General features: G+C 39.2%; 1 protein-coding gene across 2 annotated transcripts in view; it reads left to right on the top strand.

Annotated features, from left to right (window-relative positions):
• PATL1 (PAT1 homolog 1, processing body mRNA decay factor) overlaps positions 1 to 16,851 on the top strand; it is a 166,418-nt gene that overhangs the window by 123,038 nt on the left and 26,529 nt on the right. For both annotated transcript variants that reach the window (XM_073686135.1, XM_073686136.1), the window contains 2 exons: positions 6,956 to 7,115; positions 7,198 to 7,338. In XM_073686135.1, coding sequence (XP_073542236.1) covers positions 6,956 to 7,115; positions 7,198 to 7,338 — 301 coding nt within the window. The remainder of the gene's footprint in view (positions 1 to 6,955; positions 7,116 to 7,197; positions 7,339 to 16,851) is intronic.

The raw sequence follows: 16,851 nt of genomic DNA on the forward strand, positions 1-16,851 counted from the left end.
TGTCTGACCTCTGTAATTGCAGACAAAGTTTTCTTAAGTTCTATTTTTCTATTGTATCAAATACTTATGTCATGTAATAAAATGCAAATTGATTATGTAAACATCATACAATGTGATTTTCTGGATTTTATTTTAGATTGTGTCTCTTATAGTTGAAGTGTACCTACAATAAAAATGACAGATCTCTCCATTCTTTGTAGGTAGGAAAACTTGCAAAATCGGCAGTGTATCATACCTATCTTCCCCACTGTGTGTCTGCTATGACAATTTTGTAACATCCACACCATGATTTATTCTGGAGCATTGCAAATCTGTCATTGTGCCCAGCTTGTGCTTCTGGAGACCTGCACTCCGTAAATTAATTGGGCGCTCCCGACTTTAATAATGCCAAACATGTGGCCGTTTTACTGTGGTTTATCCAAAATGCGGCTCAGAAGGAGGGAGGCTTTTGGATTCAGGAGTTATTGTTTCATTGGATTTTATTTAAGAAGGTGGGAGCTATTGCTTTTCCAGAGTCTTTGTTCTACAAGTAACATGAGTACCCCTATTTTTCCAGTGACACATGACTGACCTCAGTTGGGGCTAGTTTTGTACAGGAAAAGTTAGGGTGTTGGTAACATTTTGGGGTACATAACATTTTTTGATCGCTTTCAGTATAAGCCTGGGATCATATTCTTGTGTTCTATTTTGAGCACTTACGACAGGGTTTCCATGTAAATCCCACAAAATTGTGATTCAGACGAAACTCAGAACCATGGCTGATGTAGACACTTTGGACTCAGTTTGGCATCTGTTCCAGGGAGTAGCCATCTTTATGTGTACACATAACTGAGGTCGACCACACTTGAGTGCTAAAAAGACGCCTAAAATTATGGGATATTGCTGGAACAGAAACCAAGCGGAGTCCAAATTGACTCCATCTGCCTCATCATAGTGTGTTCCGTCGGGGGCTTTGTCTGAAACAGTTTTGGGGATTTGCTTGGAAAACCTGATAAGCTTAGGTCCACCGGGGTCGTTTTCGCAGTTATCTTACTAATATAAAGCCATCAGGTTTCTGTTCTTCTCTTCGTCTTGTTCCTTCTATTCTTCCAACCATAATGCCTTTCTCCACTGATTTGCTTTCTTCGTAAGATGTGTCGAAAGTAGGCAAGACGTAGCTTGATCCTTTTTTTTTTTTTTTTTTTTTTTTTTTTTTTTTTCTTTCTGCCATCCATGGTATTGTTAAACTCCTTCTCCAGAACCACATTTTGAAGGTGTAGATTCTTCTGTCTTGTTTCTTTATCGTCCAGGTTTCACATCCGTGTGTTACCGCAGAAAAGGTCAAACTATGTACGAGCAGCAGTGAAATGTTCCTCGATTTGAAGACCTTGTCCAGTGACTTCATTTTTGATTTGCCTATAGCTATTCTCCTATTGACTTCCGTGGGCATCGCTGCATCTTGAGTTATTGATCCGAGAAGGTTGATGTCCTTTACAACTTCCAGATTGTCGCTGTCCTAATGAGGCTGATCAGGTTCCTAATGAGGCTGATCAGATGGTTCAGCACACCCATATCCTTCATGGTATTTCAAAGTTTCTGGTGAACAACACAGTCTAACGCTTTGCTGTAGTCGATAAAGCAAAAATATTTCTCCTTGTTGTATTCTTTGGCCTTTTCCATTATCCATCTATTGTTGGCAATCACATTTCTTGTTACTCTGCCTTTTCTGAACCCTGTTTGTTCCTCTGGCAGCTCTTTGTCAAAGTAAGGCGGTAACCTTCTTTGTAGGATCTTCAGTATAATTTGTTGGCATGACGTATGAGTGCAATAGTCTGATAGTTTCCATAGTCTGTAGCCTCTTCCTTCTTCTAAATAGGAATAAACATGCATCTTGTCCTGTCCTTGGGTCATGTATCAGTTGTCCATATCTTACAGACATGTGATGAGGTCAACTTGATCTGTTTTTTGCAACAATCCTAGTAAAAATGCTTTTTTGATTAAAGAAATATTTTTTTCAGCACCATATTCTGAGAGCTGTAACTTTTTTTTTTGACTAGCAGAGCTGTATGACGTATTGTATTTTTTTCCTTCTTTTTTTCTTCACTGTTCACCATGCAGTAAAAGTTATTTAAAGCGCATCTGTCAGCAGGATTGTGCTCAGTAATCTACATACACTGTCAGGTGGGCGACATTACTCTGATTAAGATGATACATTGGTTGATGAAATCCGTTGTGTGTTGCTTCTGTAATCTTTACTTTCAGTTTGGAGATAATGATATGCTTGCTCCCCGGGGCGGCCTGTGGGGGGCGCTCTATCTGGTGCTCTGATTACTTATTCATCTGTGTGCTCTCGTTTTAATCAGTGTAACGGCGTCCACCTGACAGTGTATGTAATTTACTTAGCACAATCCTGCTGACAGGTGCGCTTTAAGACCGATTTATTCTTCGGGTTAGTACGATTGTAGCGGTACTAGATTAATATAATTTTTTGTGTGCTTTGCTCCTTTTTTTACAGACTAAAATCAATATTTTACAAAAATTCATTTTTTTTTTTTTTGCTTTGCTACACACAGAGCTGTAACTTTTTTAGTTTTTTTGCCGAATGAGCCATATTAAGGCTTGTTTTTTGCGGGACGTTTGATGTTTTCATTTCTGCCTTTTTTTTTTTTTTTTTTAATCACTTTTTATTACATTTTTTTTGTATCAGTATGATGAATTTTTTGATCTTTTTCTTCATTTTCTTTATTTTCTTTTTACCTTACATTATAAGTAATGTGACAATTGTATAGTTCCGGTCGTTCCGAACGAGCTACCACTTGTGCACTTTTTTTGTTAGTGTGTTAGTGGCGAAGTAGGTTTTTGTGATGGGTGCGGTTTTGTTTTTTTTTATACGTAGTCCCACTATGGGACATGAATATGGTTTACTTTGATCACTTGGCTCATGCATTGCAATACTTGTGTACTGCAGTGCCTGAGACCTTTCAGGGTCTCACTGACTCAGCCTGTCAGGATCTAAAAGGCCTGCGTGCTCTCGAGTGATCAAATAACCTCTGAGTACCATGGCAAATACCAGCACCTGCGATCATGATTGAAGTGGTCTTTTAACCACTTGGATACCGTTACCGAGACTGAGCTCGGTATTTAAGGGGTTATTCTCCACCCGAATAGTTTCAAAACCAGTCTGGACCGATGCTGCAGGTACAGCTGTCACCCTCTGAATTTTCACCCTCTGGCTGGTGCTAAACATTTATTCCTGATCGCCGTTTTAAAAAAAAAAAGTGATCGTTTTTGTTTGTGTTTTTTTGGTAAAAATATTTTTAAAAATTGTCAAATTACACCAATGAAACACATTTATGTAAAAACGAAATTAAATATAAAACGTACGCATACTTGGTTTAGCTATATCTGGAATGACCTGATCTATAAAACTGTCACATTAACCCCATTCGTGAACAGCATAAAAAAACTGCAGGTGAACAAAACGTAGAATAAAATTCCGTAAAGTCGCATGTAAATAACAATTGTATCACTGAAAACGTCAGCTTGTCCCGCAAAAAAACAAGCCACAATACAGCTCGGTCAGTGGAAAAATAAAAAAAGCTATAGCTGTCAGACTATGGTAATTCAAATAAATTTTTTTTTATAAAACTGTTTTTGTGTAAAACGTCAAACAATATGAATGTGGTATCGCTGTAATCATAATGGCCCAAAAGAATAAAGTTAAGACAACTTTTATACACAGTGAACGTCACAAAAAAAACTACAAAAAAATCAATTCCTAAATTGCTGGATTTTTTTGCTAATTCAGCCTCCCAAAAATCGGAATAGAAAGTGATTAATATATGTTATGTCCCGAAAAATGGTACCAATAAAAACACGAGCATATCCTGCATAAAATAAAAGCCCTCACATGACTGTCGGCAGAAAAATAGAAAAATTATATCACTCAAAATATGGTGATGCAAAAATGCATTTTTTTAGTGGGTTAGTTGCAAAACCTAAAAAAATATATAAATCTAGTTTTACTGTGCTCGTAGTGACCTGAAGGATACACTGCAGTAGGAATGGCTTAAAAATAAATAAAACCAATTTATGAATTGCTGTTGATTTGTTGATTCTGCCTCCCAAACATTGCGGTAAGGCTCTACTTACATTTATTCTGCACTCTATGCTGAGCGATTAACCCGGACTTTCTGTGTAATACATAATTCACCCAAAATCCCCAACTGAACATTCCCTGTAATAAGGCGTTGTAAGTCTTATTACGGGTTTTTTTGCCATCCTTAAAAGTGCGGTTGGCCTCAGTTGTGTGCACCTCTAAAAAGACGGACACTGCTGAACAGAGGCCAAACGGAGTTTCAAGTAGCTGCTGCCACATTATAGTGAATGGATCCATCAGGGTTTTCATATGAATAACATATTTCAGAGATTTAGATGGAAACTCTGATGTATGTGGTCACTGTAGAGCAGTGTTCCCCCAACTCCAGTCCTCAAGGCCCACCAACAGGTCATGTTTTCAGGATTTCCTTTGTATTGCCCAGGTGATTTAATTATCACCTGTGCAATACTAAGGAAATCCTGAAAACATGACCTGTTGGTGGGCCTTGAGGACTGGAGTTGGGAATCCCTGTTGTAGAGCACAAAATAAATGTGCACGGATCCAAAATGTTATGTACCCCAAAATGCTACCAATAAAAAGCTTTAACTCAACCCACAAAAACAAGCCCCACTGTTAACAGAAATATAGGGGTTATACCCATTACTGGTAGCACAAAGGCTCTGGAAAAGCAACATGGCTCCAACCAAAAGAAATCCTGTGATATCTGCGCTTCCCAATACAAATGCCCACCTTCCTTCTGAGGCACACAGTGTACCTAAACCACAGTTAGCGCCCTCTTGTTTGGCACTACTGTAGCGAGGCAAGCCCGCTAAATTTACTGGTACGTTGTTCCAGAAGCTGCATCTGGGCACAAGTTATGGAGCACTACAATGACATAATTGCATGTTCACTCTGCAACTTCCACTACGTGTTTGTTTATAGAAATCACCCATAAAGCTAAAATTGTCACTCCACCCATAAATGAATTCAAGGAGGAGTGTAAATCTTAAATGGGATGTTTCTACTGTTCTATCACTTAGCAGCTCTGCAAATGGAGTCTGCAAACTATTCTAGGAAAATCTGCTCAAAAAGACAAATGGTGCTCCTTCCCTCCGGAGTCTCGCCATGTCGCCAAATAGTACTGTACAGGGGCTGAAACAAAATTTTAATAGTGAAAACACAATTATTATTTTGTCATGCCCCAACGATATAAAATGCTATGACACACCTGTGGTGTCAATATCTTCACTTTTCATGGAGGAGTGCAGTTTGTAAAATGGGATTACTTATGGGGGGGTTCTGCTGCTTTGGCACCTCAGTGGCTCTGAGCTTTGCACTGTGCCTGAAAAGTAGTTTCTGACCACATAAGTAGTTTTAGACTACTCAGGAAAAATTGCATCACCAATTATGTGGTCAATTTTTTTCTGTTACCCTTTTTGAAAATTTGGGGCTAAAACCATTTTAGTGGGAAAATTTTTTTATTTCGACAGCTGAATGTTACACTGTTGTGTGAATTAGCTATTGCTTTAAAATGCACAATACACCCCTAGACAAATTCTTCAAGAAGTGTAGTTTCCAAAATGGGGTCTCTTGTAGCAGATTTCTGCTGTTTTATCATCTCAGTGGTTCTTCAAATGCTACATGGTGCCAGCAGTCTAATCCTACCAAATCTGCCCTCGAATAGTCAAATATTGCTTCTTTCCTCCTGAGCCCTGCCGTGTCCTCAAACAGTAGTTTTCCCTCACATATGGGGCATTGGCTTACTCGGGAGAAATTGATCAACAAATTGGATCGTCCATTTTCTCCTGTCACCACTGTGAAAATAAGTGTTATAATAAGGCAATTCAAGTCTTATTTGATTTTTTACTTTTTTTTTTTTTTTCTCTCTTTTTTTTACTAAACCATTACCTGTGAAATAAACCGGTGTGGTGTGGTGTGGTGTGGTGTGTTGTGTGTGTATGAGGGGCATTAAGTAAGTAGGCCAGAATGCACATAAGGATAGAATGAAGGCGATGGAAGAAAGTGCAAGGCACAAAAAATGAATAAAATCAAATTTTATTTTTAACATAGATAAAAAAAATATATTAAAACAGCATGTGTGACACAAGACAATCATAGCTGATGAGAAAATAGGCAGCATGATACAAATTTCCCAGGTAGATTCATATATAAGTGCAATATAGTGATTACACAAATATAGAGGTATACCATACAATATATAGTCCAAATATTACAGACTGATACCAATGCAGAGGGAGTATCAAGGAAAAAACTATTCATGCATAATAATTTTTGCAACAGGGTCTTGGTTTTGGGTTTTTCTGACTTATTGGACCCTCAGTCACTGGAAAAATAAAAAAAAATACTGTTAATTTTTTTTTAACCTGTCAAACTTCCTAGCAACAAAAAGTTTAAAAAATGATGCTGACGTAAAGTAGACGTGGTAAAGTTGTTCATTTTTTTTGTGCGTTATGACTTTTTTTTTTTTTTTTTTTTTTTTAAAGGCATAAAAATTCAACGTTCGAAAATTTAATTTTTTTTTTTCAAAATGTCAGTTTTTATATGTTCAGAAAAAATGTATTTATATTAACCTAAATATTTACTACCATTATGAAGTACAGTGTGTCATGAAAAAACAGTCTCAGAATCAATGGGATATGTTGAAGCGTTCCAGAGTTACCACCGCATAAAGTGACACTAGTCAAAATTGAAAAATTTCACCTGGTCAGGAAGGTGAAAACATTGTGGCATGAAGGGGTTAAAGAAACAAATGACACAATTCCACAGACACATTATTGTATTAGACACACTAGTTTAGTTTTTCTGTTGACTAGATACATGCAGTTTGCTTAATCCCTCTTTCATCTTTGCCCACAGAGCAACGGAGGAACAGATTGTCCAGATCATGTGCATTAGAAAGGGAAAGCGCTTGGTGGGACGGATTCTCCCTTTCTTTCCTTTGCAGCAGGGCACTTCATTGATTTCCACTGCAGCGCACAGCTTGCCCTTCCTCATCAAGAAAGATGTTCAAGATCAGGTGTCCATTCTTTACTTGACTTTTACAAATCCCCATTTCTTATATGTTTTAAGCAAATTTTGTTACAACCGATCTCTCCCAGATTTTGCCATGCCTGGCTGTTCCCTGTGCCCAAGTGGTGAGCCAGCTGTCTGGATCAGGCATTACTTCCCTGCTGCAGTGTCTCTGTGGATCTGGTGTTACTTCTCCTCAACAGCAACTCTCATCTCTACTCCAGAATAAGGTAAAGCTTTTTCATTTCAACGCACAGGCACAAGATTGCTGCGCCGCCACAGGACACTGTAACGTGCAGGAGAGGGGGGTACTGTGATGAGAAAGAGGAGGCGGGGAGTCCTTATGGGCCCCGGGCCTGGAGCAATCATCACCATAAATTCGTAATATAAGCTTTCAAAACTATTAATATGAGGCATACAGGTATGAATAGATCAACATTCCTATCACCTGTATGCTCATATTAATAGGTTAGTTACATCCCAGGGGGTGACAGATTCCCTTTAAGAGGATATACATTTTAATGGGAGTGCTTTTTTAATTGTCCATCAAGTTCAAACGATGCATTATCTATTTTTTCAACCGTATTAACTATGTGAGGCCCTCGTTCACTCCCATTTTTGCAGTAAGTCCATGATTCTGCCAGGGGCTCCTTCTGAATTTTTTTTTTTTTCTTTGTGTAGTTTTAGGACAGAACAGTGACACTGTCAATGGCTCATTAACTCTGTGTGAATAGTGCCTATGGGTACAGTATCTGAGAGAATCAACTTTTCAGAAAGTCACCAGCCTGCTGTTAAGTAATGCCACTACCATGCACTCGCAGTTAGGTTTTTTTCATCTGGATGTGTGTTCCTCTGTAGCCATAGACTGATAACTCATATGGGGAATATACTTGATGTGTATGGGTTAACTGTGCTATAATTAGCTAGATACTTAGAAACCCTGTTACCAGGTCAAAAGTGGACAGTCTTTACTCTTTATTTTATTCACTCTGCTCCCCTGAGTATGCAGCTTTAAAAAAAAACAACATATACAGTTCCAGAGATATAGGCCTTTTTGTTTAGTGCTATTTTTTTATGATCATCAGGGAATTTGGCAGATGGTTTTTGCTATGTAATCTGAGGACAGCATGAGGAAAGGGTTAAAGCACAGAATTCAACACGTGTCAAATGTCAAGCTCTGTGCTGTTGCTTACACTGAAGGTTTTATCATCTGGTGATTATTATTGCTGTCACTAGCTGGAGCATGGGCACTCGTCAGACTCTGCCACCTCCTGTGATAAGCAGCTCATTGTTTATAGAGTAATGTACACAGAGAGCCAAGTCGAAAGCGGGTGTATGGAGCGGGCTCGGGGAGGTAATGGCAGTGTGTTTATCAGGACCTGCCTTTAACAATTGCGGGTTACGTGAAACGTCTGCGATTGTTCGCCTGTTAAATGCCACTGTCAGACTCTGACATCGGCATTTAACCCCTTTACCCCCGAAGGTGGTTTGCACATTAATGACCAGGCCAATTTTTACAATTCTGACCAGTGTCACTTTATGAGGTAATTACTCTGGAACGCTTCAATGGATCTCCCTGATTCTGAGATTGTTTTTTCGTGACATATTGTACTTCGTGATAGTGGTACCAGATTTATATCGGGTTTTTATGATTGACAGCTGTCACACACTAAAAGACGGGTTTTTTTTGCAAAGACTAGTTTTCCAATATTTTTCCATATTTAGGCTGACACTCATGTAAGGGCTTGTTTTTTGCGGGATGAGTTGATGTTTTTATTGGTAGCATATTCAGGCACGTGACATTTTTTGATCGCCTTCTATTCTGATTTTTGGGAGGCAGAATAAACAAAAGCCAACAATTCAGAAATTGTATTTTTTTTTTTATGCCGTTCCACGTGTGGTAAAATTGATAGGCAGCTTTATTCTTTGGGTCAGTACATTTACAGCGATACTACATTAATTTTGTTTTTATTATGTTTTGGTGCTTTTACACAAAAACTATTTTATAGAAAAAATACTTTTATTTGCATCCCTTTATTCTGAGATTTTTATTTTATTTTTCAGCGTTACCATAGTACCATTATTATTTACATTTATCTTTTTGATCGTGTTACATTCCATTGTTTGGCAGTATGATAATAAAGCATCGCTTTTTTTTTTGTTTGTTTACAGTGTTCACTAAAGGGTTAACTAGTGGGACAGTTCTATAGGTCAGGTCGTTCCGGATGCGGCGATACCAAATGTGTACTTTTTTTTTTTTTCATAATTATTATTTATGGGTACAGTATTTTTTATTTTTGGGGGGGATTTTTACATTTAAAATATTTAATACATTTTTTTTTTTTTTTTTTACTTTCTGACACTTTCTGATACTTTTACACTTTGTCCCACTATGGGACTTTCATTTTTTGCAGGCTGATCGCTTGCACAGCATAGGGATGCAGCAGCATCCTTATGCTATGCAGGCTGTCAGCTCTAACTTCCTGATGCCTGGTGGCCCGGATGTCGCTATTCATTTGTATGTAGCTTCAAGAACTGTGAAAATTTAAAAAAAATAAAAATAAATAAATAAAAAAACCATAAGTTAAAATCACCCACTTTTCCACCTTCAAAAATAAAGATAATAAAAAAACACGTGGTATTGCCATGTTCTGATCGATCAAAATCTAAAAATAATTAACCCAATCTGTAAACACGATAGATGAAAAACATTGAAGAATGCCAAAAACGGTGAAACAAGCTATCAAAACCTCATATCTATCCAAAAATGGTATCAATAAAAACATTGTTTCACCCCACAAAAAAATAAGCCGTCATACAGCTCAATCGACCAAAAAATAAAAACATTAAGTGTCTCAGGAAATGGTGACACAAACCCAAAAATTTTTTTTACCACCACTAAAATAATGTAAAAAAATGGGCATGTTTGGTATCACCATACTTGTGATGATAAGGAGAATCGCTTTACCACAAAATGTACACCATAAAAATAATTCTCAAAAATACATTTCAGAATTATTTTTTTTTTATTTTTTTTTACAATTTCTCCCTACTTGGAATTTTCTTTTCGTTTTCCAGTACACTATGTGGTACAATGAATGGTGTCTATAATAAATACAAGTACAACTTGTCCCCAAAAAACAAGCCCTCTTACATCTATTTGGACAAAAAAATAAAGTTATTGGTCTGGGAAGAAGGGGAGAAAAAACTTTAAAATGCAAAAACAGAAATTGGCTGCGTCATGAAGAGGTTAATGCCAATCTTGCTGTACCTTATACTGGATTTTCATTGAGAAGCTGGTAGCAGTGTGAAGCACATAAGCCATCAAGAAACAATAAATGAGTCCTAAATTCCTTTTAACCTTGGACCAGTTTCCATTGTGGTTTAAGACTGGGCTAACACAGTGGCCAGATCCAGAGACAAGGAATTAAAGAAGTGATCTGTTTTTTTGTTTTTCCATCCCCGCTCTCTCCACTTAATTTCCTATCAAACTCTGCATTTCTCATATATATAATGTAACTAATCCATGCTGTTCAGACTGCTTTTTGTTCTTTTCATTCTGTCTTGATCTTCAGAGTTCTCTCTGCTTTCTTGCCCTGTGTGCTCTATCAATACTATGATCCATCATTACAACATATCATAGGTAGCTAAAGCCAGTACTTTCTTTGCCTGCTCGGATGACACTTATATCCTTTCCTCTATATACTCCTGAATAAGCTAATTATCAGTAATGCTAATTACAGACAGATATGCTGCACTGTAACATAGCGAATTCACACATCCATGTGTTGGGGTCCGATGCACGGAACCTGTTGCGGGGGCATCTTAACCTGAACTCGACATTATGATAGGTGATAAAGTTCAGTTCAGGAGACCTGCAGCTTGTCTATGCTTCATGGCCCATGGTCAGACTGGATTCACACATTCATGTAACAAGTTCAGTGTGTCAGCAGTTGTTATTGAAGGGACAGGCAGTCGGTGCACCCTTGGTGCTGCCAAACATTTAAGTGCACCTTCCCACTTGCTTGTTTTCCATCTATCGGCACTCCTTTCTAGCCCTGTAGAGCCAGAGCGGTCATTCAAAATGGAAGGGGACGGAAATGGAGGAAAGCAAGCAGGTGGAAAGGTGACTATTTGGCCACCTCAGGGGTGCACAGAGTGCCAGTACCTGGTTTGACCAGTCATTCTGTGCCAAGTCCCTTTAATATCAGTAAACTGTTAGACTATGTTCATACGTTGCTTTTTTGCTGCTTTTCTTTATGCAAATTTTCAGCTGCATTTTACAGTGCCAACAAACTCTGAGACTTCAGAAATCTCATACCTTGTTTTTTTGTTTTTTTTTTCTGAGAATTTTGTCAAAGAGCTGCGTTTTTGCAAAATGCAGCTTGTCCCTACTTTCAGCGTTTTTGCAGTGTTTTTCACCCATAGAAAGCGATTGGTAAGTGAAGGGAAATCCAGAACAGCCATCCGTCAATAAAAAATTATTTTCTTTAATAATCTATTAAAAAAACAAGAAAAAAAAAGTTTGTGAAAAGAGCTTATAAACTCACTTCTGTAAGGGTCATCCAGTAGTGCGTTTTCATGCTCTTTTCACAAACTTTTTTTGTTTTTTTAATAAATTATTAATAAAAGATAATGTAATTTTTTTGACTCATGGCAGTGCTGGATTTCCCTTTACATGTTTGTGCTGACTATGCCAGCTGAATACGGGACTCTCTGTTCAACTTGCATCAAGCATGGATAGCAATCCCAAATGGCGCTGGCTGGCTTTTCCTCTTTCTAAAGCAATGGGTAGTGAAAAAACATAGCGAAAAACGCAGGTATCAATTTTTGGTACCAAAACCTGAGGAAGTTGAATCAGGTTAAATTTTTATGCACTAAACTTTCTACATGCACAAGAGACAAATGTACCCTGACAAAAATGCAGTAAAAAACGGAAAAACTCATCAAAACCTGCTCTTTTGATGTTGCTTCTTTACTGCCAAGAGAGCAGGTTTTGCAGCAAAAAAAAGCAGCGAAAACTCAATGTGTGAACATAGCCTAAAAGTTTGTTCCTTTTCAATGGAAAAGTTGTGCAGTGCAGCCCATCTAGGCTGTAGCCTACTCACAAAACACATTATCTGGTAATTCTTTCTGTAGAGGTTATTCTTCATAATTATTCAGCTTGTATATAATTCAGTATTGAATATACAGTGTAATAGTAAAATATTCACTCACATGACAGTTTGATGGGTCTCATCAAAATTTGCTAAAGTCCATCGCAGTGTGAGAATGCTGCTTGTAGCCGATTCAGCCTGAGCGCGCACCCCTAAGCTGCTCTGAGTTGATCATTATGATCACATTATGACCTTATCACTCCTAATCAACACAGAGGAGTTCAGTAAAAACAGGTAAATTACAAGCTCATGAATTCTAAAGTTAGAAGAGTTTAACCCCAAGTTGTTTCTCATAATTTGCCTCAAATTCTACATAAACAAGCAATCTATGATCAAAGGTCCTATCTCCTGAATGTGGCAAACACAGTAGCCCTAGTGTTTTCTACATTTTCCATCTTTCTCTTTTTCTCATGATCTCACTCCTTTTTCTTTCTGCATTTTTTTTCTCTATACATTCTTATGGCAGAAACAATTCAAAAGGTTGTCTCACTCTATCAAATGGGAAATAATGTAAACAACTTGTTGTAAATAGTTTTCTCTCTTTTTAGGCTATGTGCCCACGTTGCATTTATGAAGCAGAAAATTTCTGCTGCATAAATGCAAGTCCTCTCCCGGAAAAACGCATGCGGAATTCCGCACGCGTTTATCGCGCATTTTTCGCGCGTTTATCACGCGTTTTCCACATGCGGAATTGCCTTGCGTTTTTTATGCATTGGACAAAGGCAATTCCGCTTGCGGAAACGCAAAATTAAATGACATGCTGCGGATTTTTGAACGCGGCATAAACGCTGCGGAAAAATCCGCAGCATGTGCATAGAACTTGCGGAATCCCATTAGGGACCATGGGGTGCGGATCTACATGCGTTTTTCAAGCGTTTACGCTGCGGAAATTCCGCAGCATATACGCTTGAAAAATGCTACGTGGGCACACAGCCTTAAGGTATCTCTTATTAAAAATTATCTCTTTTGGCCACTTCAGAGGTAGTAGTCTTCCTAGGCAAGGAGCAGTTGCTTGCAAGCTGCTTACTATGCAGCTTTCAAGCGCTGCTCTGGATCAGGCCAGCTTAAGGGTATGTGCCCATGATCAGGCTGTTGCAGCACTTTGGACGCAGCGTATTTTAGCTGTGTCCAATCCTGCAGGTAAATCCGCATGTGTTTGTTGAACACATGCTGAGTTATCGCACCCTATTCATTCTATGGTTGAAATTTCTGTTGCGGAGACTAGCGAATCAGGTCTCCATCAGCAGCACAGATTTAGATACACCACTCCTGGATTTACAAGCTCTTCGGTCCTTTCGACCCGTGTCCTGCAGCAGCTGTTTCATGCATTAAAAATGTTGCAAATTAGCAACTCCATCAGGTGAGCGTAATACTCCCCTTCATTTTTCCAATTTTGTTACCAGTTAAGACCATATTTTGCGGTCTTTTGCTCCACAGTTTTATTCTTCCTAAATACTAAAACTGACCTACCATTATGATTCCCTAGGTCATTAAGAGTTCATAGATACCAATCATGTATAGGTTCATTTTTATTTAACTTGTGAAAAAAAATCCAAAGTTTGTTTAAAAAAAAAAAGTCCCCTTTTTCCAAAACCCGTTGCGTCTCCATTTTTTGGCATCTGGGGCCGGGTGAAGGCTTATTTTTTGCATGCCGAGTTAACGTTTTTATTTATACCATTTTGGGGTAGATATGATGTTTTGATCGCCCGTTATTGCATTTTATTGCAATGTTTCGGCAACCAAAAGAAAATTGATGCTGGCGTTTTGAATATTTTTCTCAGTACGCTGTTTACGGATCGGATTATTTCTTTTTATATATTGATAGATTGGCCGATTCTGAACGCGGCAATACCAAATATATGTAAGTCAGGAAAATATTAGCAGAATATTGATCATTCCTCCCTTAGGGTATGTGCACACGATGCAGAAATGAAGCAGAAAATTTCTGCATCATTTCTGCATCTCCCTGGCAGAAAAAACGCATGCAGATTGTGCATGCGTTTTTCCTGCGGAATACATGCGGATTCACATGCGTTTCCGCATGTGGATTGACAAGCGCTTTCCAGGCGATTTTAGCATCACTTGGAAAGTGCTTGACAACTAGGTCACACTATATAAATCCATGCAAACAGCATGGATTTATATAGTGTGACCCGAGAGAGTGTATATACTTACCTCCGATGGCCCGCGCTGTCATGCTCAATCCATTCTCCCTCGCCGGCAACTTTGAATTGAAAGACCTGCCGACGTCAGCGTCACGTGACCCGTCACATGACTCTGACGTCAGCGCAGGTCCTACAACTCACTGCAAGTGCCGGGAACCAAGCAGGAGCTGTGCGCGGGCCGACAGATGGTAAGTATATATATTTTTTTTATTTTATTCTTGTTGTACCAGCGGATGGTACTCCTCTCCTCCACACCCGGGTACCATCCGCATATTAGAACGCGCCAATAACGCAAGTACAGATGCAGTCTTGCGGAATTGGCGCGTTCTAATGCAAGTCGATGGCGGCGAAAACGCCGCGTTTACGCAAAATTAATTGACATGCTGCGGATTTTTGAGCGCAGCGTTTACGCTGCGGAAAAATCCGCATCATGGGCACAGCACATGCGGATTTCAATTGGGGATCATTGCTGCCCTTCTACCATGCGTTTTTAATGCGTTTCCGCGGCATTTACGCAACTGCAAAAACGCAGCGGAAACGCATTAAATACGCATCGTGTGAACTCAGCCTTATTCCCCTTTTGCTTAGCACAAAAGCCCCAATTAACACCGCCATGAGGGAGGTCTTACACAAACAAATGCCAGACATGAAGTGTTTCAAGCTAACTATAATGCATATGTATTTCCTCTTAAAACAGACCTGAGATAGATTGACACCTTCTCCCAGGCTAGAGTTTAAAGGAAAGAGGAAATGATTTGTTAAGTTCAAAGGCACTCACAAACAATTCCCGGCTACAAGCCATAGCCAGGTGGACTCCGATATGAAATATGAAATATTGTGAGTTCCATGCGTCCTGCAATAACTGGACCCATATTTTTAGAGGTAAAATCAGCTACTGAATGATAGGGATATTTTTTCTGCTGCTGAAAAACGTTACATTGAGCTGTAGCGCAAAAACACCAGAATAGCAGACCACAGCTATGCAATGTGAGCTCTCTAACTGAAGATAAAATCATAAGGGAAAAAATGACGATGAGTTATCGCAGAAGTGAGCGTTTTTAATAAAAATGTACAGGCTGGAGACCAACTCGCATGATGTCACCTCAAGGGGCGTGTGGGAAAATCTCCCCTTAGGTATAAGAGAACTCATGGACAGTACAGAAGCACTCATTGCCACGGGGAAATAAGAATTATAAGCAACGGGTCCTGTTCGATAACAGCATGATCAACTGGGGAGCCCCTCCTCCACCTATACGGAGTCGTCGCAGCGAACTTTATAGTGTAAGTTTCACCTTTATATCCTGTTTATTTTATGTAACTGCTTATGTAATTTTAATGTCTCCTTTGTAACATCCTTGTATATATTTTTCCTAAACACTGCCTCCCTTTTGGATTAAATAAAAAATGTAATAGTTTTGTTCTGTAATCGTTCCCTTCCCCGAAGCCATACACGCAACCAAAACGCAAGCGTCCGGCTAGGCCTGTATTATATTTCAAACTCGGCCGGTGGTTGCAGAGAATAATAATAATTGGGCTATCGTGAAGCTGACAGTGACAGTACGGATTCCAGGGTTTTCAGCCCAGAGGTGTGACGCCATACGCTCACTGGTCGCTTGCCGATACCTACATAGAGAGTAGTCTGAATCGTGTGCTCGCGATTCCGAACGAAATACTGACAGCGTAACTGCACGGTGAGATATCACGTGTTCTCCCCAGTGTTGTCCCTGTGGGTGATCCATGACAATGTATATTTGGTTTTTTTTTTAATATATTTTTAAAACCTTTTTTTTTTTTTTACTTTACACATGCTTCAATAGTCTCCATGGGAGAATAGAAGCTGCAATTGCTCGATCGCGTCTGCTACACACAGGCGATTATCAGATCGCCTGTGTGTAGCGCCTGTGCGGCGCTCATAGCATACTGGCAATGACAACCGCGGGGTCTCCTGCAGACCCCGGGTTGTCATGCCAACCCATCAGCGACCCGCAGTCATGTGACATGGGCGACAATGCGTAGGGTTAGTGGCGCGATTCCAGTAAGCACGAGTTAAATGCCGCTGTCAGAGATTGACAGGGGCATTTAACTAGTTAACAGCCGTGGGTGGATTGCGATTCCACCCGCGGCTGTTAGGGGCACATGGCAGCTGTACAGATCAGCTGTCATGAGCCTGCACCAAAGGGAGAAACACGATATGTGTCATAATAGTACAGCACATGTCGGAAAGGTGTTAATGGTTCATGTACAATTTTGCCAACTTGGAAAAGACAATTGGCCTTTTGCCTGTGTTAAGAAATATTATAAAAAATATATTGCTTTGATATCTGACTTTGAGATAGACCAAGAAATCTTCCTTTACTGTAAACCTTCGAAAACCTTGTAGCATGGCACCATATTAAGGTTCCTTTTGAATAGATACCAATAT

The sequence above is a fragment of the Phyllobates terribilis genome, unplaced genomic scaffold, assembly GCF_046119375.1.
Source record: "Phyllobates terribilis strain yellow unplaced genomic scaffold, ASM4611937v1 Scaffold_5__5_contigs__length_657084704, whole genome shotgun sequence".
Classification (NCBI taxonomy): Eukaryota; Metazoa; Chordata; class Amphibia; order Anura; family Dendrobatidae; genus Phyllobates; species Phyllobates terribilis.